We start from the raw sequence: 23,626 nt of genomic DNA on the forward strand, positions 1-23,626 counted from the left end.
CCTGAACGCAGCACAACCTCGTGTTGAATTGTGGGAAGGCGTTCCATCAACAATCATGGCCGACGCGTTTGGAGACGGCCTGTTCAGCGTGTTTGACGATGAACAACAAACGAGTTCCAGCAAAACTCCGCCCGTCTCCGCGGCTCCAGATCCAGGGTAAAGTCTTTGTGGTTTCTGCGGTGCAAAGATTGTTTAAAAACCCGCAGCTTCGAATGTACACGAGACGTTAAACGAAATATCATGTGCGCTCGTGACAGTGAAACGGTCCGCTAGCATCGTTAGCTTGGGTTAGCATATAGCATGTAAAGTGCCGGTTTGTGCTAATAAGCCCCAATTAAAAACGTGTTGTATGAGTTTTTATCACATATTTACCTTATTTCGGTGAAACTTGACAGGGAACCGCAACTACAACGTATACAGTTGACTTTTACTATTATTTTGACAATGATTTGTATTTTGAGTAGCATGTTATGTTTAAAAATGAATTTCGGGAAGAAGTAGAAAATGTAAGTACTTGAGTAAAGTTCCTTGAGTAAATATACTTAGTTACTTTCCACAACTGCTTCCATGAGACTGTGAATTTGGAAGTTGTGTCTTACATTCGCTGTAACCTTCCTGTGCATATTTAGATTCATTTAACCGAATCTTGTCTGTCTCCTTCTTTCTCTGCTACAGGAAATCTGGAGGTAAAAATGGCACCGACAAGGATGCTGGACCCACCGGCCGGGTCAAGAGGGAGGCGGACAGTGACGGTGGCGAGGAGGTGGTGTTCGGGAAGAAGCCTCGAAACGATGCAGCCTCTGCTAATGACCTAAAGTAAGTTGAGCTACGGTTAATCCCCGTAGGCTTGTGGAGGAGAATGTGCTTTGAAGTCGTTGTGTAGGTAACCTTTTCCTTTTGTTGACTTTAGCCTTGCAGAGTTTATGCCCCAAGTGAAGGTGGAGCAAGTGGAAACTGTGGAGGGATGCTCGCATGAGGTAAAGGAGGCAAATCACACACTCTGTTCAGACCCGGTCCGAACATCCATCCTGAGAGATCCAGTCACAAGTGGTCCGCTCTAAGTTGTTTGTTTGTCTGTTCACATCAGGCATAAAATTGCGTCCAGAATGTCTCCTGTGAATTCTCAGATCTCACTCCCCTGAATATAAGTAAATAACCATGTAGGTCGTTTCTGTTTTGCAAAGACCAAATGTTATTGTTGTAACCCAATCTGAGAAGCGTAAAAGTACTTTAGATTTACTCTAAAGCTCTGGAGGGTCAGAGGATATCAGCTGAGTAGGCGGTCCTTCATATGTGCTCCAGGATGCATTTTCATTCACACAGCAAAAATAATGTTACCTTGGATCTCTAGACGCATTGAGGATGCATTTGGATGTGTTCACAACTCTACTTGGCGCGAGTGATTGAATCTCTCAGGATTGAAGTTGATACCAGGTCTAAAAAAGGCCAATGGATCTTTTTCTCTTTTGCAAAACTTGATTTACTGAACATATTTCTTCAACAGGTGGCTCTGCCTGTCAGTGATGAATATAAACCACTGAAAGCTCGAGTGGGGAAAGCAGCCAAGGTTTGTTAATATTCAACCTGTGGGATTAACTTAGTTTGTTGGTTCCAAATACAAATGTCTTTTGTTTTTATTTTTGTTTTCTTACATAGTATTTGTTTTTTGTTGCTCTTGCAGGAGTACCCTTTTATTCTTGACCCGTTCCAGCGTGAGGCCATCCTATGTATTGACAACAATGAGTCTGTGCTTGTGTCTGCACACACCTCCGCTGGCAAGACTGTCTGTGCTGAGTGAGTATTCTCAATTAACTATAAATTAACGTTTTAAGGAATATATGAGACACCTGAGTGTGTTAAACATGAATATGTTCCAGTAATGATTAACTTGCAACACTACTTTTTATACGCGAGGGTGCCGAACCTTCAAATACAGTGGAAACCGGATATAGTGATCAGCCGTTTATATGAATCAAAAAGCTTGGGACAGAATCATTCCTATACAAATGCTGTTTAAATAATCCTTTTAGAGTAATCAAGTAGTCCGCTCATAGTGTTAATTTTGGGTCTTTCCATACATGAAAACAAATAGAAACAAACAAAAATACGTATTTTCATTTTATTTTTAAAATTATACTTGGTCTGCTTCCGCTGCTTGCTAGGACCCAAGGCCCGGGATTCCCGCCTATTGGGAACAAGGAAGTCATTTTCTTTCAGTGAAAAATGTGATCTCATTGAAGCGTATGACAAATTGCCAAAAACGAACCAACGAGATGCAGCAAAGAAGCTTGGTGTTCCTCAGGCCACCTTGTGTAGAATACTTAAACACAGAGAAACAATCATCGCTGCTGGCAAGGGAGAGAGAAAACGACTTCGCACTGGTAGAGCACCTGTGGTGGAAGCCGCCCTCTTAAAGTGGATCGATAATGCCCAGTCATGTAATGCCCCCTTGAGTGGGGATTTGGTGAAGGAGAAGGCGGGAGAATTGGCAGCGAAATTAGGAGAGGACAATTTCAAAGTTTCAATCGGCTGGTTCGAGCGGTTTAAAAAGAGGGAGAACATCGTCTTTAAGAAATTGCATGGGGAGGCGGCTGAGGCTGACATTGTTTCACACGACGAATGGCTGGAGGACCAGTGGGTACAGTTGAGACAAGAATACGCAGAGCACAGCATCTGGAATGCCGATGAGACCGACATTTACTTTGGAGCACTACCTGACAGCACCCTGACCTTCAAATGTGACAATAAAAGAGGAGGAAAGAAGTTTAAGGAAAGGATCACCGCTCTGTTCGCCAGCTCTGCCGCCGGTGAAAAAAAGCAACTTTTTGTCATTGGCAAAAGTCATAACCCCAGCTGCTTCAAAAATGTGCCCACACTGCCTGTCCGTTATGCAGCCAATGCATCAGCCTGGATGACAAGGGCTCTCTTTGAAGAGTGGTTGATAGAGTGGGATCGCAAATTGGGCCAAGAGAGGAAGAAGATTCTCCTGCTTGTTGACAACTGTACAGCCCATGATGTTAAAAACACAACACTGAGAAACATCCGACTTGACTTCCTGCCAAAGAACACAACCTCCATTCTCCAGCCCTGTGAGCAGGGGATCATCAGAACAGCCAAAGCTTACTTTAGAAAAGAGATGGCCCACAGTGTGCTGTGCCACACCGATGAGGGCAGCAGAGTTACTGCTTTAGACATAGCAGATAAAATCAGCCTCCTGGATGCTGTTCTAATGCTAAGGGATGCCTGGGCTGATGTTGAAGCCTCCACAATAAGAAATTGTTGGAGGAAAGGAGGCTTGGTCATTTCACCAGTGGAGGAACTGACAGCTATTGATTCAACTGCTGAGATAAGCACCGCAGAGTTTGAGCAGTGGATTGAAACTGATGACAGTTTGTTAGAGGCTTTTATGGATGAGGACATCGTCACAGAGGAGAGAGAGCGCTTTGGTGTGGATACCGATTCTGTCGGCAGCGAGGAGAGAGAGGAGGAAGAAGATAAGACCCCTGCGCCATCCCTGGCTGAGATGAGAAATGCAATCCGCATTTTAAGGACTGGTTTGCTGCATTTGGGTTTTAACAACTTTGACCTTTTGCATCGTTTTACAAAAGAAGTGGATTTGGTTTTGGACAAATCCACGATACAGGAATCAATCAAGTTTGTGAAATGACTTATTTTCATGTGGCGCATGAGACGACTAAAGAGGGGACCTCGTCCTTTTGTTGCATTTAAAATTTTTGGACAAAGTTCAGAATGTTTTATGCATAGTTGTGTTAAGTCAATCAGTAAATCTGATTTAATTGGATTGACCATATTCACAAATCACAATTTGTCTCATAGGGCTTAACAAGGTGTGACATCCTCTGCCCTCAAAGTGTGTAGAATTTAGTGACCTCTAGTGGTGAAGTTGCACGTTGCAGCTGAATACCCCTCACCTCACCGTCTTTTCCAAACATGAAAGGGAACCTGCGGAAGCCTTCAGTTGTCATAAAAACCAGTCAATAACATTCAGTAAATAGTGAAGCTGTTCATTACATTATTTCATACTGTTATGATGTAATAAATGTGTATGAATATCAAAGATAGTTATCTGCATGAGAAATAAAGTGACATTTATAAGAAATGTGTTATACTAAATGCTGTTAGTGATCGGCTTGACCCCAGACAGATTATAAGCGGTTTCCACTGTAATAGCTTGCTTCTACCAAGGATAGTGACTCTGCTGAGAAAATGTGCCAAAAAGTACTAAATGTAATTATTTTACATTAATAGATTTGCTAGCATTTCCTCTGTGTGATGTCTGTGACACATGACATACATTTTTCCACACATAATTGTTCACAGTTTTCTCATAACCTTAATTCTTCGTATGCCTCTACGCCGGCCCTAGCCAGTGGGTGGAGGCACTATGTTTTCAAGTTGTCAGGTGACCCAATATGTCAATATGATATGCCCAAAGGGAATATCATTACATCTGGCAAAGACATTCACTTGGACTCAAGGATGACCTGAAAGGAATTTGGTGGCCAGAGGCCAACGGTCAAGGTCACTGACCTCACAAAGCACATATTTTGCCTTGTGAATGCAATCTCTCTGGAACGCCTTGAGGGAATTTTCTTCAACATTTTGCACAAACATTCACTTGAATTAAAATTTTCTAGTCAAAGGCCGGAGTTAAGGTCTCGGTGGCCTCACAAAATGTTTGTTTTTCTTCAACATTATCAGCTTGAGGGAAAGTTTGGCTCAAAAATTCACTTGGACTCAAAGGTCAATGTCACAGTGACCCCACATTCCTGTCATAAGTTCCTGTGAATGTGATGTAAATCAGTGATCTTATCTGAAGCTGCAGTCACAAGTTTGTAGATGCATGCAACCACCGTGCTGTAATATATATATTTTTTAAAATCCGTTCAGGTGTTAACAAGCCAAAATGTCTGTCAGGTTTACCTCAATCTTGTCAATAAGTTTGTCAGATATATGATCTAACCTTGTTTATCTCCACCTTGTAGATATGCCATAGCTCTGGCCCTCAGAGAGAAGCAGAGAGTGATCTTCACCAGCCCCATCAAGGCTCTTTCCAACCAGAAGTACAGGGAGATGTATGAGGAGTTTCAGGACGTGGGACTGATGACTGGTGACGTCACCATCAACCCCACAGCCTCCTGCCTCGTCATGACAACAGAGGTGGGTCACAGTGATGTGTAAAAGAGAGGAGGCATCATTAGATTTGTACGATATCAGCATTATTGAAGGGTGGTCATTGGAAAGTAATGCTGAGATTTCGGTCTGACACCACAAACTTCTTTTCTCACAGATTCTGAGGAGCATGTTGTACCGAGGCTCAGAGATCATGAGGGAAGTGGGGTGGGTCGTCTTTGATGAGATCCATTACATGAGGGATGCAGGTGTGTACATACTGTAATACAAACGGCACAGACAAACTAATGACCAGCTCCCAGTGCAAAGTAAAGTGACTTTACTGGACCTTACCTTTCAGAGCGTGGCGTGGTGTGGGAGGAGACCATCATCCTTCTTCCTGACAATGTGCATTATGTCTTCTTGTCGGCCACCATCCCCAATGCCAGACAATTCGCTGAGTGGATTTGTCACCTACATACGCAGGTGAGATGCAGCAAGTAATGAAACAATGCTTACACTTCGTTAGTCTGTTCACTTGTGGAATAGCATGAACACTTTTACAGTCTACTGCCTAAGAGATGTGAGGCAAAGAAGCTGTGTGAGGTGAAAGAGACGGGCTCATGTGGGTGTTAGTTAACAGCTACTGTGGGTTTCATGTTTTTCTTTTTTCTATCCTGTTCTTACACAACCTAATGTCTTTCTGCCTCGTGTCTCCTAGCCATGCCATGTGGTGTATACAGACTATCGTCCCACTCCACTGCAACACTACATCTTTCCAGCAGGGGGTGACGGTCTCCACCTGGTGGTTGATGAGAATGTAAGTACATCCACAGGACTGCACTTACTGGAGTTGCGAGGGAGAGTTGGCCAATTAGTGATAAATGAGTCCTGTAGAAGTCTATTTCTGTCTCCTGATTTTGAATGCATTATTTGGCATTAGTCTTCTCTAAAAGCTGCATGTTTTCTTCAGGGAGACTTCAGAGAGGACAACTTCAACACAGCTATGCAGGTGCTGAGGGACGCAGGGGATTCTGGAGGCAGCGGCGGAGGCAAATGGGACCCGAGACGAAAAGGAGGCACTAGAGGTGTGTATTTGTGTCGGTTCTCAATTTTATAAACTTATAAGTGTTGTCGGTTGATTCATTTACAATTCTGCCCTTTACGTAGGTCCATCCAGTGTTTTCAAGATAGTGAAGATGATCATGGAGAGGAACTTCCAGCCCGTCATCATTTTCAGCTTCAGCAAGAAAGAGTGTGAGGCGTACGCTCTGCAGGTGGCCAAACTGGACTTTAATAGAGGTACGTGAACACGTGCTGCGATTCAGCAACAGATGGGCTCTTATCTTTGTGTGTGTGTGTGTGTGTGTGTGTGTGTGTGTGTGTGTGTGTGTGTGTGTGTGTGTGTGTGTGTGTGTGTGTGTGTGTGTGTGTGTGTGTGTGTGTGTGTGTGTGTGTGTGTGTGTGTGTGTGTGTGTGTGAGTTTATTTCTTTTACAAACTTGTAGTCGGCCTGACCTTTGAGATCAGCAACATGAGCAGTGATTCAGAAGCCCGAGCACCACTGACCTTGTTATCACTGAGTAAATCTCCTGCACTTCTGTTTAAGTTGGCTTATGCAACAGACCTGCAGAATTTAAATGCATAGCACAAGGTTCACGTCAGACCCCTTGAAACGGTAGATCAATGGCAGCTAATGTGTTCTTGGCATGTGATCACTTTTTCTTTTTTTTTCACTCAGCTGAATGAGGTCAAATATAGTCCAGCAAATTTGACTTGCTGGAAATCCAAACTCTCTGTTTTTACAAAGCATAAATCCTGGTGGCCTAACTGTGTTAAAGATAAAACATTTTCCAGTCTTGTGCTGTCTACTTTGAGTCACAGCCTACATATTGTGCGCTTCGTAATTTCATGATATTTTCCACTCACTGGCATGTCTGTTATTCCAGTAATTAAAAATCCATGCTTATTCAGCCAGTAGTAAAAGCTCTGTCAGCTTGACATCATGAATCTCTTCTGGGCTAAATTATAGTGCTTTACTGTGAGCTGTGTTTTCTCTGCATTTTGCCATTTGTCAGCTGTAATGTAACACTGTCAGCACATTAAAACAATGAGCATATCTTTGGCTAGCTTCAGACTTGTCGAGCAGATTGTCCTTGCACGCTGCATCGCCAATACAAATACATTTTTGTGATAAATTGTTGAGGCATTTGTGTAGGGAGTTGAAATTAGGCAAGCGAAACCACTCTCCAAAATACTTGGCGAGCCGAGGTGAATGGAGCCTCCCCGCTGAGTGAATATGGCTTATTGAGTGTGCTCAGCTGGTCCTACTAGTTGGTTCAGTGTACAAGTGAAGTTGCTTCATGAGGACAGGTCTCTGCTCTATGGGAGAGAATCCAGCCATAGATGGAGCTTGGTTCACTTCCATCTGCTCCAGGCTTTTATTTTTTAGTGAAATACAACAAGCTTAATGCTAATGAAGTCTTACTTCCATGATACATGATAAATGTCTTATAAACCAGGTTTGTTTTAATGCTGAGCTCTTCCAACCCTGGAGGCCTCTTTTCTGTCAACACTGCCAATGTCTTTTTTTCATCAATACTGCAAGAAACAAATGGAAATATTCAGCCAAAGATAATCTCTCCTTTCCAGCAGTTTCCTGTGTTTTGAGAATCTTTCTTAGACAAAGAGGCCACCCGCGTCCAGTAATAACGTTCAGATAATTTCATTTGATTGCAGAAAATGTTGAATGTAGAAAAAATACTATATTCCCGAAACTCGAATTATTCCATTAACGTTTTATGTTTGTTTAAACAACAGAGAAGCTTTCATGTCAAAATGTGAGGGATGATGTTCTTTTTTGGCTCCAGATTGTATCACAAATTCTCTGAATGGCCCACAGTGCAAATCTAGCCATTTGCATTTTTAAATTCAGTTTCAACATGTTTTCCTTCTATTCATTTGCCATTGAAACTGTTTCAAACATGCACCCGAACAGCGGATGTTGATGTGCTGGAAACAAACATATCGTGCCATCACCCAGGCACCACCCTTTGTCTGAAAGCTCTCGAGATTTGTCTATTGTTCTGAAGTGTCTGACCCGTTTTTTCATATGTGAAAGATGAGCTCTGGAAAATGTCCATTCCCAGTTTTCTGCATAATTTCTGGAGTTCATGTGAAAACGGCTTTAGAAACTGAACATCACAGTTTACCCAGTGGACACAGTATCTAGGCAGGTTGTTAATGAGTTCCCCTGTTTGGGAGTTTATGCTGGTTATGATCCGGGGATGGGAGCCACGTGGCTCTCCGTCCACCCCCTTTCTTCCTCCTCTACCTTTTCTATATGTGTTTTCTACTTCCATCCTTATTGTCTTTGTGTTTCTCTTTCTTGAATACTAAAAAGAAGCCCCCCTCTCGGTCCCTCTCTGTTGTGAGCTGTGACACACAGTTTCTGGGCAGTGTTTGTGGAATGGCAGAGCTGTGTTGGAATCAGGGAGCGACTGGTGCTGAAACACAAACCAGCTGAATGACTGCAGAACATTACTGACGAGCAGTAAAATAATAGAAGGGACTGAGTTTTATGCAAAGACTAAAAAACATACATACCCATGTTCTGTTGTTGTGATGCTGACCTGCAGCAGCATCATATTTGCTTTTTTTTGTTGTCACGTGAGGTTGGAAAAAGTCTTCATCACATTGAGCCAGAGCCAGATATTGAGCAATTAATGGTCCTATCAATGTGATTGAGTTTGTCCTTCTGTTCTTAAATTTCGATTTTTCTCTCACTTGTCCTTGTAGTTCACTTCAAGTTATAGAGATATGTTTACTTTCCTGCTCACACACCATGTTAAAGATCTACTCAAAGATGTTCAGCCATGTTCAAGTCAGAAAACTGTAAAGGTCTATCCAAAAGCTTCAGCTAGTGTTTGTTGTAGTATTTTATGCTTTGGATCATTGCAGAAACCATCCTTGCAGTATTAAACAAAACTACTGGTCTGATTTTAATGAAGGAAGAGTGTAGTATGGGCCAAGGGAGAACCCATTCACTTTTGGAGCAGATTCAATTAAGGATTCAGGATTTTCTTTTCACTTTAATATGTAGGTTTTTTTTGAGACGTGTTAAAGTTAATACACAATCCTCAGCTCCTCCAGCAAACATGTAGAAGTGTCCTTGGACATGATGCTGAACCTTAAATTGAACTTGTTGTGTGAAGCAGTTTGAGTGGGTGCCAAGACTAGAAAAGTGCTCTAAATGCAGTCCATATAGACGTTAGAGTTTATTGTTTATTAAAAGTCTGTTATAATCCTGCTCTGTGGAATTAATGATGTAAAGTAGATGTCCTGGCTGTGATGTTTGTTCCAGAGCCATGATGTACTTATTGTGTGGCATAGCTTTATAACTAAACAGTTAAAATAAGTCCAATTGGCACTGAAGTTGTTTGGTATTCACAGTTGAGACTGACAAGTTTCTGACTAACACAAGATTTCCCAGAACGGTCTCATGAATAAAGACAGACCGGTGACTAAGTTTCCAAATGGATGACCAGCAGCAAACAATGTAACGTGATTAGCAGGACACTGGTGGCAGTGGCACACTTGTTGCATTCATCTTTAGCAGATTAGATTAATTCATTGTTGGTAGGAAAGTCTACATAATGACACAAATTAGAGAAACATTCTGATGGTTGCAACATCAGATAAAATCTCGAGTCCATCTGCCAGCTCCGGTCCTGGGTGGTGGAAGTTTTCCTGCAAACAATGTCCTAAAAAAAACCTCTCCCCATTTGTCCCTTGTGAACTGTCCAACACCGCGTGTGTGAGCTTGTGCATGTTGAAAGATTTGCACATGTTCAGGATGTAAGAAATGGCTTTGTTGTGATATTTGGAACATTTTCTGAACAGATATGAGCGGATGCTAATGTGATTCTTTTTTTTTTTGTAAATAACAGATGATGAGAAACGTCTGGTGGAGGAAGTGTTCAACAACGCCATCGACTGTCTCTCCGACGAAGACAAGAAACTGCCTCAGGTGAGGAGACCTGGACTCTCTCACAACTAACGTGATGGATTTATAAACAATCCAGGTTGTTCTCGCTCCAGTTTTGGAACCCAGCACTGTCGCCTCATAAAGCCTCAGATAAAAGGCTCGCCATTTCCTTCAGAGTCATTTTCTACCAAGAGAAGACAGTTAAACAGCCTCAATGTAAATAACTGGACACATAATGTCAACACAGGCTTTAAACGCTCTGCTCCTGTTATTCGACACTGCTGTTGAGTTATGTTATGAAAACCAGCCGTGTCAAGGTAACCGTGTGTAGATCGCTACATTACAACCACACATTCCACTTCAAGGTTTCAATGCTTTTACATTCTGTCTCTTTGTGTGACTATGGCTATTATCTAAATACCTGGTGAACTTCCAATACAAATACTGCAAACAATAACCTACATATTCACACCTTTGTTCCTCAGGTGGAGCATGTGCTGCCACTGTTGAAGAGGGGAATAGGTATCCATCATGGAGGCCTGCTGCCCATCCTGAAAGAAACCATAGAGATCCTTTTCTCCGAAGGTCTCATCAAGGTAAGACTGTCTCTGCATCAAGATGCTTCAAAAACAAGATTTAACTAGACTGGTATTCAGTGGAGTGCATACCTCCACCAAGGCCCAACAGCCCACTTACATTCAGTCAAGCTGCACCAAATGGCACACACTCATCGATATCAGTTTCAAAAATATACCAGATTTTATTTCATCAAGATCCATTCATTATTCCGTGGGAATTTGGTGACACTATAATTTATTTTAATGTGCAAAGTTAAAGAAAGTGATTAAAAAGACATCCTGGTCACCAACATATTACAGGCGTGTGTTGACCCAGCACAGAACACAGAAGTGCAGTTGTAATAACACTTGAATGACTTCAAGGCTTAATCAGAAGTCAAAACACTGGACAATGATTTATACTACGACTTTTATAACTATAATAATGTAATCTACTAGAAATGTGGGCTTGCATGTTTCTGGCCTCTGCAGAGCCATTGAGAGTGAAGTCACTTTGCTTTGCCTCAATCTTTTCTTTTCTGAAAGCACAAACAACAGTTACCCATTGAATATCGCACTGTTTTAGACAAATTGGCTTTTTTTGAGGAATTTATTAAGCCTCTAGAAAACCCACAAAGCCTTCTGGTGAGAACCACTCGCTCAACACAAATATAAGTTTACAAGCCAACTCCACAGGACGTCATTTTCAAGCTGTGCTGACAGTGACATACTGAGGATGTTTTCTTAATGCCTTTTATTCTCTTTCCAGGCCCTGTTTGCCACAGAGACGTTTGCCATGGGCATCAACATGCCAGCTCGCACCGTGCTCTTCACCAGCGCACGCAAGTTTGATGGCAAGAATCATCGCTTTGTAAGAGCACACTGTTAATTTTACACGTTTTTCTGTGAAGCCATATTTTAAGAAGGATGTGTTTTGGTGTATTAACAATGCATTTTCAGTATATTTGAAATGTTGAAAACTACCTGTCAATTATTGGATGTCTTTGCTCCAGCACATACCTCCACCAAAGGCCCCAAAGTCTCCTTTGCACCAAATATCTTGCACACACCCATAGATCACCCATCATTCCCTGAATTTGTATGAAAGAGTCATGAATTATTCCCTTGGAAATAAGTGAAAATGTTAAACAATCTGCCCCAAAATGTAACGGTTTCCTCCCTGACCCATACCGTATCCTTCCACCAAGTTTAATGGAAATCCGTCCAGTAGTTTTGGTAGAATCATGCTTAAAGCACAAGCCAACCAACCTACAAACAGACTGGGGTGAAAACCAAACCTCCTTGGCAGAGGTAATGCTTTTTTAACACCTTAACATTAATCATACATGCAAAATCCTCATAAGAACATAATTGTTTGCTGTGCACTTGGCAAATAAAAGCAGGAACTGGACTGAGCCAACATTTGATGCAGACCAGTCATCCATTTCTGGAGACCTGTCATGCATTTCTGTGCCTCTTTATAGGAAGCTGCAGCTTGTCTACATAGTTTGTCCCCGTTTCTGTACCTGCAATGAGTGTGGGCCTTGGTAGTAAAACTCCCCATAAACAGGGCTATCTCTTTAAAGCAGCTCCTGCTTATCTGGCTGCGAGGAGCTGTCACACACCGGTTTTCTCTGAGGCCTTTATATGGTCTTCAAGTCCTGCAGCTCGCATCGCCACATAAACAGCCACGTATTGACTATAAGAGCCCGTGGCTGTGTGAGCCGTCACTTAGAAGCACCCTTCATCATTTCACTTCATACACATGGAGTTCAAGCTCTCTCTCTCTCTCTCTCTCTCTCTCACACACACACACACACACACACACACACACACACACACACACACACACACACACACACACACACACACACACACACACACACACACACACACACACACAGAGAGACAGGCTTGACGAGAATGTGAGCTGGAAACTGCCCTCCAAAAAGTTCATCAGGAACATCTGGTGCCTCTGACGGTGCCAAAGCTCCACGCAGGCACTCGCACGCTTCAACACACAGCTCTCATTCCTGAAAACGCACTGTGTTTCAAATCAGGAGCCGGTCCCTCAGCATGCCTGAAATGACAATCAGATAGTTTCAGCACAAAATAGAATAGCATCTGTCTTTTTTGCTACGTTTTTTTTATTGCTGAAAGACCAGTAGATATATAGTTAAATCCGAGCCATGTGTGATGCAGAGAGTCGGCCTCAAAGACCTGAGGAGCCTGGGGCAGCTTGTCCCCCACGAGACCCGTCATCTAGAGTTGTACAAATACTATAAAAACATTTAGTTATTCTCTTCTATTATAAATATGTTCTCTCCATCCTCCGTTTTTTTTTTCTTCATCCTTTATCAGAACAACTATATATTCTATTGCAAAGTAAGGTATTATTCACTAACCGATTTCTTTCTTCTTAATATGTGTGTTTTCACGTGGCTCAGATCACATCAGGTGAGTACATCCAGATGTCTGGGCGTGCAGGGAGGAGAGGAATGGACGACAGGGGAATTGTTATTTTCATGGCGGATGAGAAGATGAGTCCGTCTGTGGGCAAACAGCTACTCAAGGTACTTTACCGAACACGTTCAGGTTATTTTTCCGAACACAGCTACTAGCACACCTCTTCACTTTCTACACATTCTTCTAATACTTCAAATAGTTGTGTTTCCTATTAACTATCTTGAGTGTGGCAACCCACCCGCCTAGATTTTAAAGGGGTCTGTGTTAATGTAAAACTGTAAGTTGGCGCTGTCGCAGTGTCGAACTCCGAGGGTGTCTTGGAGAAAGATGTTGAACACCTGTGGTTCTGGCGTCTCATAGCTCACAATTGCAAAATACTCTTCTGAGTTCAATTTGGGGAAAAGTGACTTCAGCCTGAATTTACTCAGACCTCCAACCTTCCTGGCACCGTTACCAAATATTAACATTATCAAACCTCAAAATGTACCTCAGCTGTATAGTTTTAGAATAAAAACATACATTTTTTAGGTGTGTTTCTAATTTGACTGTTTTTATTGTGCTGTGCAGGGATCGGCAGACCCATTGAACAGCGCCTTCCACCTGACCTACAACATGGTGCTGAACCTGCTGCGTGTGGAGGAGATCAACCCAGAGTACATGCTGGAGAAGTCTTTCTACCAGTTCCAACACTACAGGGCTTTGCCTGGCGTGGTGGAGAGTAAGTTTTGTCTTTCCATATGTAGCTCTGCACACTCCAGACTGGAGGAGATTTTTTGCCATTAGTAAGATTATCACCTGCACCTCAGCTATTATCATCAATAATGACTCTACATATTATTTTCTAAATTGTGTGACTTAAAAATGTCACTCAATAGTAAACATTTCTGTAATTTCTCACTTACAAAGTTGACCTCTTCAAATGTACAATCATCTTCAAAATCCAACAAAAGACATTCAATTTACCATCAGATACAACAGATCACATCAGATCTTCACATTTAAGAAGCAGGAACATAATATTTGCATTGATTGGCCCGTTATTGAGTAGTTCTTGGTTGCATTTAATGACGTGTGGTTTTCTGTGCAGAAATAAAGAAGTTGGAGGAGCAGTACCACGGCATTGATATCCCTAATGAGGAGAGCGTGGTCACTTACTTTAAAATCCGACAGCAGCTCGCAAAACTGGGGAAAGAGATCCAAGAGTTCACCCACAAACCTAAATACTGCCTCCCCTTCCTGCAGCCTGGACGACTTGTCAAGGTCAAACCTCACACACCGAAACCAATGACAGGACCGTAATCATAGATGTGTACGTGTTTTTACTTTATCTCTGTTTTGATCCAATAGGTGAAAAATGAAGATGCTGACTTTGGATGGGGAGTTGTTGTAAACTTTTGCAAGAAGTCTAACGTGAAGGTGAGTTCTCATGGTGTCACATGTATGTGAACCCATTAACAAAGGACTGTGACTAATATACATTTTCCCTGTTTAGACCATTTCAGACTCCGAGCCGCTGTATGTGGTGGAGGTTTTGGTTCACTGCAGCAAGGACAGTGTCAAAGAATCTGCCACCGAGACGGCAAAACCTGCTGCTGCGGGGGAGACTGGAGAGATGCAGGTGAGTGAGACAAACATATCCAAACACACATCACTCACACTATATACATACACAGGTTTGATGCCGCTGCATTTCTATCAACCCGTTTTTTACCCATTTTTATTTTCCATGTAAACAAAAGTGACATATCGCCAACATTTTTGCGCTTGACTTGTGACGGGCCCGGATGGGTCAGGTATCAACGCTCTGATGGGAATTATATGTCACATAATTTCGAGATGAAACCATTACATCATGGTGGCGAGAGAAGGAGACTGCAACACTCCTCAAATTGACAAAGGAAAAAAATGCTACAATTGCGTTGTCTTAATATTTCATTGAAGCAAGGTATGAGTGCCATAATAAAAATTGTTGACTTTCCCTTAAATTCTCAAAATTTCTATAGTAAAATTACTTGAATCTTGACACACAGATAGTGATGGTCACCATGGACAAGAGTGAGATGAAATATCTGTCACCTTAGGAAATTGAAAAAAAATATATATATTTCATTGAAGCAAGTTATGAATGCCATAATGAAAAATTGAGCTGAATGCTTTAGTTTTCTCAAAAACTCAGCAGTAAAATCACTTGGAACTTGACACACTGACAGTGAGTGTCACCCTGAACAAGAGTGACGTGAAGTTAGAGGTTCTTGTTGCACCCTCTTTTTCTGCTTTGGTTTAATCCCACCCAACTAGAGACTAATCCAAACCCAACTGTCTTTATCTGAATGCTTTTTAATATTTACATCAGGGTAATTGAAATTAACTCTTGTGAAGTTTGAGTAAAAATTTTAAGGACGCTTTGCCAATAACTACTGTGATTTGAACCTGTTCTGGTCCAGGTGGTCCCAGTGATGCTGCATCTCCTGACTTCCATCAGCTCCGTTCGTCTTTACATCCCCAAAGACCTGAGGCCCTTTGACAACAGACAGCTCATGCTCAAGTCTATTCAGGTAAAAGAAACTGCAGCCATCTTGAAACAAATATATTAAAACTGGTAGACCTTGACATCTTTATCTGAATTGGTGCCTGTACATGTTTTGCCCTTCAGGAGGTGCAGAAGCGTTTCCCGGACGGCGTTCCTCTGCTCGACCCCATTGACGACATGGGCATTAAAGACCCTGCTCTGAAGAAAGTCATTCAAAAAGTGGAGGCCTTTGAGCACCGCATGTACTCCCACATCCTGCACAGTGACCCCAACCTGGAATCTGTGTATTCTCTCTGTGAGAAGAAAGCGCTGGTGAGAAACTGTGTGCGTGTGTTTCAGTTTGTGTTTGTCATGTGAAACCTGTTAAATGTCAAACCCTTTTGAAAGCGGAATCATTTATCCACAGTTGGCTGTTGTTACTTTTGAATTATTAATACTTCCCTATTCATTCTTTAATCTTTTCGATTCATTTTCATCAGCTACAGTTGTTAGATTTCAAACCGTGACCTTCCTTTGTCTTTTCCTGTCAGACAGGTTGGTTTTAACGGCTTATACACTTATACGGACAAATAGAGGAAGAAAGTAAGGACCTTACATCCACAGGGCCTCAGCCTGAGTCATAGGTCAGAACAGAAAAGCCAATCAGATAATGATCAAGAAAAAAAGGCTGTAAAAAGACACCAAAATTAAAAGGAGCGATGTAAATACGTACCTTTTATATCAGGGAGACATTTCAAAATCAAACAATCAAAAGAAGTAAGGCTCATGACGAGACTGAACATGCAGTTATAGAAAAGTCAATACAATAAACATTCTTAGTCCCGTTCAAATATAATATATGACTTCATCCAAATATATTGGGATTTGTTTTTCCTTCATGATTTAACCAGTACAATGTCACTTGGCTGATATTTTGCACGCAGTGTTATTATTGCACTGTAATATAATAAACATACATCAGTGTATGGCCGCTCTTGTCGTGATCTGCTGGGAGCACTGGAAACCTTTTAGCTCTCATCTTCGTATGTGATAGATTTCTTCTCAGAAGTGCAGCTTACCATGAGGAATGAACCATGCTGGTGAAATCTTAGTGTTGTAATGGGTGGTAAAGGTTGAAGTGGATAATGAACAGATAAGCAGGCAGATGAACATCCATCACTATGTTTGTAATGAGCTCATACACATAATCTTTTATGAGCCCTGGAAGTCACATTAGGTGAAGGCTACATGGTATAACAGTGTGTGTGTGTGTGTGTTTTAGATCGCAGCAGATGTTCGCACGGCCAAGCGCGAGCTGAAGAAAGCTCGCACCGTCCTGCAGATGGACAAGCTGAAGTGCAGGAAGAGAGTTCTGCGACGCCTCGGCTTCGCCAGCCCCTCCGATGTGATCGAGATCAAAGGGCGAGTTGCATGTGAAATCAGCAGGTAGGGAACGACAACAGATTGTATGGACACAATGACACAACTGTACACGGAATGTTTCCTACATAAGTCTCATTAATGCAACTTGGTGTCACTGTTTTTTTCCTATTGTTGCCGCCCTCCCAGTTTGAGAACCATTGCTTTAAAGCCACATGCAAAGAGCCGGCAGGTTGTGACTTGGGTAATCAAAAGTCCCATCTGTTCATTCACTCTGCGTTTATCTTCCCAGTGCTGACGAGCTGCTGCTGACGGAGATGGTGTTCAACGGTCTCTTCAACGACCTGACGGTGGAGCAGGCCACCGCCCTGCTGTCCTGCTTCGTCTTCCAGGAGAACGTACGGACAGACACACACACGTACAAAACAAATACGATTCCTCTAATCCGCCGCACAAACAGATATTAAGCCTTTTCCCGAATGCTGAGATAAACAGTTGTTTCTCGTTTCCACACACTCGCATTCTTGGCCTCTTCCCATGCTCTGCAACAGAAACCTGAGGTTGACGTGTGTTTGTCTTCCCGTAATGATGCCTGTTCTGTCAGTGAGCTCATCCAGCATCAGATGTTTCAAAAAACTGAACTGGCCCGCATCAGCTCAGTCCTCTGAACTCGATAAATCACGTCTCCTGTTGTCCTCGTCTCAGGGAACGACGACAAGTCGTGTGTGTGTGTGTGTGTGTGTGTGTGTGTGTGTGTGTACAGCTGCTGTCTGTCATTAAAGACCACCTGCTGCTGTTGGCTCAAGATACTGATACTGTGTGAGAACGCAGCAAGTTTCAGTTGTGTTTGGAGTTAAGATCTGTTTCTTTTGTCTGAACAAGTTTAAGTAGCGATGTTGTTCTGTCTAAAATCCAAAATAAAGCAAATGTTTGAAATGGCTGTTACATTATCAGTGATGTCATTTTGTCCTCCAGGCCAGCGAGATGCCAAAGCTGACTGAACAGTTAGCTGCGCCCCTGAGACAGATGCAGGTGAGACGACACAAAACCGTCCCAAACCGTTTGTTTCTGAAGGTTTGAGTTTGGTGGAAATGTTTATACCCATGTTTTTTTTCCTCTCGCTGTGTTCAGGAGTGTGCGAAGCGGATCGCCAAGGTGTCGGCAGATGCTAAGCTGGATATAGACGAGGAGACTTACATGAACCAGTTCAAACCTCACCTGATGGATGTGATCTTCGCGTGGGCCAATGGCGCCACGTTCGCTCAAATCTGCAAGATGACGGACGTCTTTGAAGGTGGGTCACTGAAATCAACATGCAACAGAGCGCAGGGGCTTCCTCCTGGCCAATGATCAGAGGTGGAAGATAACAAAGTATTTATTTACTCAAGTATTCTAATTAAGTACAATTATGCAGTACTTTACTTAAATGAATCTGTTTTATGCTACTACATTTAATAAGTAATACTTCCCTTTATATGTTTTCAAATTAAGATTTACATTTTAATGTTTGACAAAATATCTATTTTGAAAAGAGAAACAAGTTTTTTTCATCAACCCCCCCACTCTTTTGGAACCACCGCACTAATACATGAAAAATAACTGGATATAAAGTTAATAAAACTGGCTCCACCTCAACAAGTGAGTGCTGCTGACACAAGAAAGCATCAATATTAATCACATACGTTACAGTTACATGGGCCGTTCTGTACTTTTACTTTGAAGGATCTCACTTCTTCTTCCTCCTCTGCTGAGCTACAACACGGCTCTTGTAGCAACAACACTTCGCCCTTTGATTTATTCACTGTCACATGTGCAGCCGCTCTGAGGCTGGAAGAGGTTCACTAATTGATTTATTACGTGTGGTCTGATCCGAACCCGGTTCCAACTCCACCATTTCCCCCATAGTTTGTGTCTGTTAACTCCCAACAATGACCTCATCCGTGAAATATTGGATATCGTTGGAGGAAATAACGCTAAGTTGGGAAACTGCAGGGAGTTTGAGATCTGCTTGTGTCTGTTGGCAAAGGACAGAGATGGAGGACCTGGAAGTTTCTGTTGGGAGTATTTTCAGATGAATCTGAATGTTAATGCCATTTGGTTGTAAACTACAGTATTTTTCAGGTCTGTAAATTCAAATTAAACCAACAATACAGATTGATTATTAATTTATGAACAGAAATTTAACGTCCAACATTTTGTTCATATTCAGTGTTCACACTATTTGGGCCCATTGCTCCAGTCACTGACGTCAACAAATGACTGATAGGAGTCAAATCGTTGCTCGATCACCAGTCGCTGTGTGAACTCTTCGTGATCCGGCACGTCCCAGCCTCCGAATAGATTTCTAGCAGACACTAATCTAGATTAAGCTGTGACAACTACAGCCAATCAGAGCGGACCAGACATACCGGGTTTCTCCTGGTGAAAGATTGTGTAGTGTCCTCAGTCAGTAGCGACTGCAAGACTCCAGATCACAAGACAATGAGTCGTGTAGAGTGAACTTGGCATAAAGGACTGACTCTATGCACCATCAGTTCATTTGTATTAATTAGAAGTGTGTTACTTACTTATTTTCCTGATAATAAGCAATAATTAGTAATTTCCTTGAAACTTACTTTAAATCAGGGTATAATGATGAAACTACTGACGTGTAGCATTTATATCCATTAATTGGGGCGAGAGTGTCAATAGAGGATTCTAAAGTTTTTAGAATTGAGCTGTGTTGTGTTCTGCAGAAAGGAAACTCTTTATTCAACTATCACATGAATTAATTCATGTTAAATGTCAGTTAATCTGGGCAATAGTTGTGTATTTAAATAGAGAATCCTCACAATAAACACTGTGCGTTTGTGTGTCTGGTACAGGGAGCATCATCCGCTGCATGCGTCGTCTGGAGGAGGTGCTGAGACAGATGTGCTCTGCAGCCAAGGCCATTGGCAACACTGAGCTGGAGAACAAGTTCGCTGAAGGTAAGAACAGGAAGCAATCAATGGATTCAAGGATGACGGCCAATACCTCATGGTTTTAATCAGTTTTTTGTTCAGTCTAATGATACTTGAAACCTTTTGAAAGAGACGTGTAAAGACGCCACTTTGAGCTGTTTTGACAGACTTTTTCCATTATTTTCTAACCTTTTAAAAATGTATGTCGTTTTTTATGCAGCAGAATGCGTTTCAGGGAATTCTTTGTTAAAAAATGAAGTCTCTGTTTAGGTTGAAATTGCTCATTGATGTTGGTGTCTTTGCAGGAATAACTAAGATCAAGAGGGACATAGTTTTTGCTGCCAGCCTCTACCTATAAAGACGGATTCTCTTTCAGCACATTGTGGCTGCTGGAGGACACAAGCTATTTTTGACCTTTGCTCATGATGAGCCCCTGATGGAGCTCTCGGCCTCCGTTTATAATTTTTTTTTATTTTATTCTCACATTGGGCTCAAATGTTGTTCTGCTTATTTACTAAAAGAATTGTCGTTTTGATCTTTTTTTTCCCTGTTGAGTTGCATTTTATAAAAATAGTTCCACACATCCGGATGACAAAGTAAACAAGTCATGCTTTAATTATAAGTGGTGACTCAAAACATTATACATCCAACACATTTGTTTTCACCGGTTTTCATGTTAAGTGAAATTTCTTTCTTTGGACGTCTGTACATATTTGTAACATTTATTTTCAATAAAAGTCTGTGTGTTGACTTGTTTATACATACAGATTATACAAAAAGTACATTGTTGTTTATTCACTTGATGTCTATATCAGTTCATAGATACACAGGAAGCTGTGATAGCAGCAGCAGTCCAGCAAAGGCAACACAGGATTTGAAAACCGACCGCTGACTCTTCAGCTCTCTAACAAAGCTCAAGCTTCCTCCTCCGCTGCGTGAGGTTAGACAGCTGGAGAATCAGCGGTGGAGTGGGTCTGGAGTCAGCTGCTCCACATGGGTCTTCCCCCTCTGGTCTAGGATGAGCTTTAGCCTCCAGCTTGTTCTCGCGTTAAAACTAACTCTTATAATTAGCCCTTTGTATTAACAAGGCATTAAAGATTGTTCCGTGTCTTTGGTAGCTGGAGGTTTTCTAAAAGTGACCCTGAATCAGATCTGTGAGCAGACTGACTCCAGGTCAGGAAAGCACGAAGCAGGATTACATTCACAGGTTTCAAACCCTCTTCTCTCTCTCTCTCCCACAGCAGTGGTCAGACCCTTTACAGTTGAGTGCATGCAGGCAAGTCCTCCCACTGGCTCAGTAGATCGATGGTTCCCATCTTAACAGAACCTTTAGCCTCTAACCAACATCTTCTTCAGTCACTTTTACAAATCTACCAGGGTTGGACAAGACGGTAAATTGTCTAAAATCATAGATGTCTTAAAATCTGAAACGGCCTGAGGTGTAGCTTTTAATAAAAAAAAATATATATATTGTTCTGGTTTGCAGTCATCTGATGGCTTACTTTAAGATAAAAAAGAGAAATCAGGTACTCCATACTGAATCCATGCAGGGTACGATGAAGAGAATTTGCGTGTGATGACTAGAGAGCAGGGATCCTGGGTGTGCGTTTGGACAGAGCAGAGGTTTCCTCCTTCACCTCTCGCTTCGCTTAGTTCGTACTCTCAAAGTGGTTTCCATTAGTCGGGGTCTCCTGCAGGTGCGTCATGTCCTCTTTATGGGATTCCACACGTGGCTTGAAGAAGTCCGACACGAAGAAGACCTGCAGGATGAGAGTGTGAGTTAGATATCTGCACCTGTGCTCTGCTAAAAAAAAATAACAGTCAAGCATAGTTAAGTAATAGTTTTGGAGAATACGCTTTTTTTTTTTGCTTTTGTATACGAGTTTGTCAAGTACAAGGCATCTTACAATTTACACTTTCTTGCTTGAATATTGCCTTCGTGCAAAAAATTTGAAGCTGGTTAGCTTAGCTCACTCAAGCTGCTTTCAGATACGTACTAACACTTTTCTAAAATTATCAGGAGAGGCTAAGTGTAGGAACGTAAATGTCCGAGTCAGTTGCTCCTTCCTCCAAGTAAAATGTCTGAGTGAGCCCATGTGAAAATACAGAAAATAACAGCAAGCAAGTGGATGTGTTTGACATTTTAACATGTGCCAGACGCAAAACTGGAAGAACACCAATATCTCAGGATGAAAGAGGTTCCATTAACATAGAAGACGCCGACAAAGATGTCAACTTGGATAGACGATGGGATTCAAGAGCTTTTGGTGATCAGAACTAAAACACGAGATGACGTCTGCAGAATTCATACGTCATGTGCTGTCTCCTGTGTGCTCTACTCAGGCACCGCCCCTCGCCTGAATGTTCCAGACAATTTCTTGTTGTGAATGCGTCTGATGTGGAAAATCTCCTGCTGCTTTCTTTATATGTCGTAGGCAAACTCTTGAAAATGTCCTGAACCAATTTTGCGGAATCCGTGTCTGAAAACTGCTTTGTTGCATCGAATGACATGAGAAAAAGCCTTTTTCCCCTGTAAAGTAACACTTACCACCAGTAGCGCCATGAGGGCCCCCTGCAGGAGGCCAGTCAGCACGTCGCTCCAGTGGTGTTTATAATCGGACACTCTGGACAATCCTGTGAACACTGTCGCAGCGATAAGGAAGAACTGGATTGTGGGTCTCAGCAGCCTCGCCCACTCAACCTGGAGTCGAGCCTGCAGATAGAGCTGAGAGGGACACGGGGCAATGATTAGAACAAGGGGCACGATTGTAGCAGCATTCCTGAAAGTGTGAGGATGACTGAGTACATCCATTTCCACACAAGAGACAAGCTCGTGATGCAGGAAAATGCCCCTGAGTTGAACAACATCCTTTTTATAGTTTGTGTCATCAGCCACTGTTCTACTTCCTTTTCTTGGTTTGAGGTGAGAAAACCATCTGCAGGCCACATTTCCCTTTGCCAAACTGACCTTCAAATCTGTTAACTACGAGTTTGTTTCTGCTACAGGATCCATAATTTAATCTGATGACTGATAACCCCACCACCCCTGGAGCAGGATGGTTTATTGCTTAAGAATCTTTGATCTGCTGAAGGTCATCCTGGTCGTAAACGAGGCAACTGTTTTGTTTGTGTTTAAAAGCAGGGACTGCCTCTTCTTTTTGTTTGAAACAAGGACAAACGGTACTTTATCCCGATGCTCTTCCTGTTATACTTCACCTCTGACGCAAGCGCCGTCATTTGATTGGCGACTGGAGAATAAAACAATGATCTGTAGGCAAATGTTACTCATACTTGAACTTCAGCTCTGCAGAGTGACAGTGTCTATTTATATCTGCTGCTGCTGCTGACTTATAAAGCTTATCAGGGCAAGTGTCCGAGCAGAACAGTGAAGTCAAATGTGTGTGAAAGTTATGATGAAGCACTGCTGCTCAGATGAATAGTCAATAGGTATTTTGGGAAGCAGGTTTATTCACTGTTATTGATGAGATTAAGATGAAGAAATCAATATTTAAATGTCTGTCCGTTAAATACAAAGCTAAAGCCAGCCGTCTGTTAGCTTAGCACAAAGACTGGAAACAAAGGGGAACTGACACATTAACCTACAGAAACCGAAGTGTAAAAAAGAATCAGTCCTTTGTTTCACATCTTAAAGC

At 42.1% G+C, this 23,626-nt stretch overlaps 2 protein-coding genes across 3 annotated transcripts in view; one reads left to right on the forward strand and one right to left on the reverse strand.

Annotated features, from left to right (window-relative positions):
• Positions 1–21,474, forward strand: mtrex (Mtr4 exosome RNA helicase). The gene is made up of 27 exons (XM_034603019.1): positions 1–156; positions 676–816; positions 911–977; positions 1,505–1,567; positions 1,682–1,794; positions 5,007–5,181; positions 5,312–5,402; positions 5,495–5,619; positions 5,855–5,953; positions 6,107–6,221; positions 6,304–6,435; positions 10,082–10,161; positions 10,605–10,715; positions 11,446–11,547; positions 13,124–13,249; positions 13,710–13,860; positions 14,230–14,402; positions 14,490–14,558; positions 14,635–14,760; positions 15,587–15,697; positions 15,796–15,984; positions 16,934–17,097; positions 17,324–17,429; positions 18,007–18,063; positions 18,163–18,325; positions 19,896–20,000; positions 20,279–21,474. Exons 1-27 carry the CDS (start codon positions 56–58, stop codon positions 20,329–20,331), a joined length of 3,108 nt encoding a protein of 1,035 aa, XP_034458910.1. The 5' UTR covers positions 1–55; the 3' UTR covers positions 20,332–21,474.
• Positions 20,563–23,626, reverse strand: part of plpp1a (phospholipid phosphatase 1a) — a 14,643-nt gene continuing 11,579 nt past the window's right edge. For both annotated transcript variants that reach the window (XM_034603024.1, XM_034603023.1), the window contains exons 5-6: positions 22,522–22,698; positions 20,563–21,733 (exon numbers count right to left, since the gene is read on the reverse strand). In XM_034603024.1, coding sequence (XP_034458915.1) covers positions 21,623–21,733; positions 22,522–22,698 — 288 coding nt within the window. In that variant the 3' untranslated portion in view covers positions 20,563–21,622. The remainder of the gene's footprint in view (positions 21,734–22,521; positions 22,699–23,626) is intronic.

The sequence above is a fragment of the Hippoglossus hippoglossus genome, chromosome 12, assembly GCF_009819705.1.
Source record: "Hippoglossus hippoglossus isolate fHipHip1 chromosome 12, fHipHip1.pri, whole genome shotgun sequence".
Taxonomy (NCBI): domain Eukaryota; kingdom Metazoa; phylum Chordata; class Actinopteri; order Pleuronectiformes; family Pleuronectidae; genus Hippoglossus; species Hippoglossus hippoglossus.

Coding starts and splice junctions, on each gene's coding strand:
- mtrex (XM_034603019.1), top strand. CDS start 56: ATGGCCGACGCGTTTGGAGACGGCCTGTTCAGCGTGTTTGACGATGAA. Junction 1,795..5,006: donor GGCAAGACTGTCTGTGCTGA/GTGAGTATTCTC, acceptor TCCACCTTGTAG/ATATGCCATAGCTCTGGCCC. Junction 17,098..17,323: donor GTTGCATGTGAAATCAGCAG/GTAGGGAACGAC, acceptor TTATCTTCCCAG/TGCTGACGAGCTGCTGCTGA.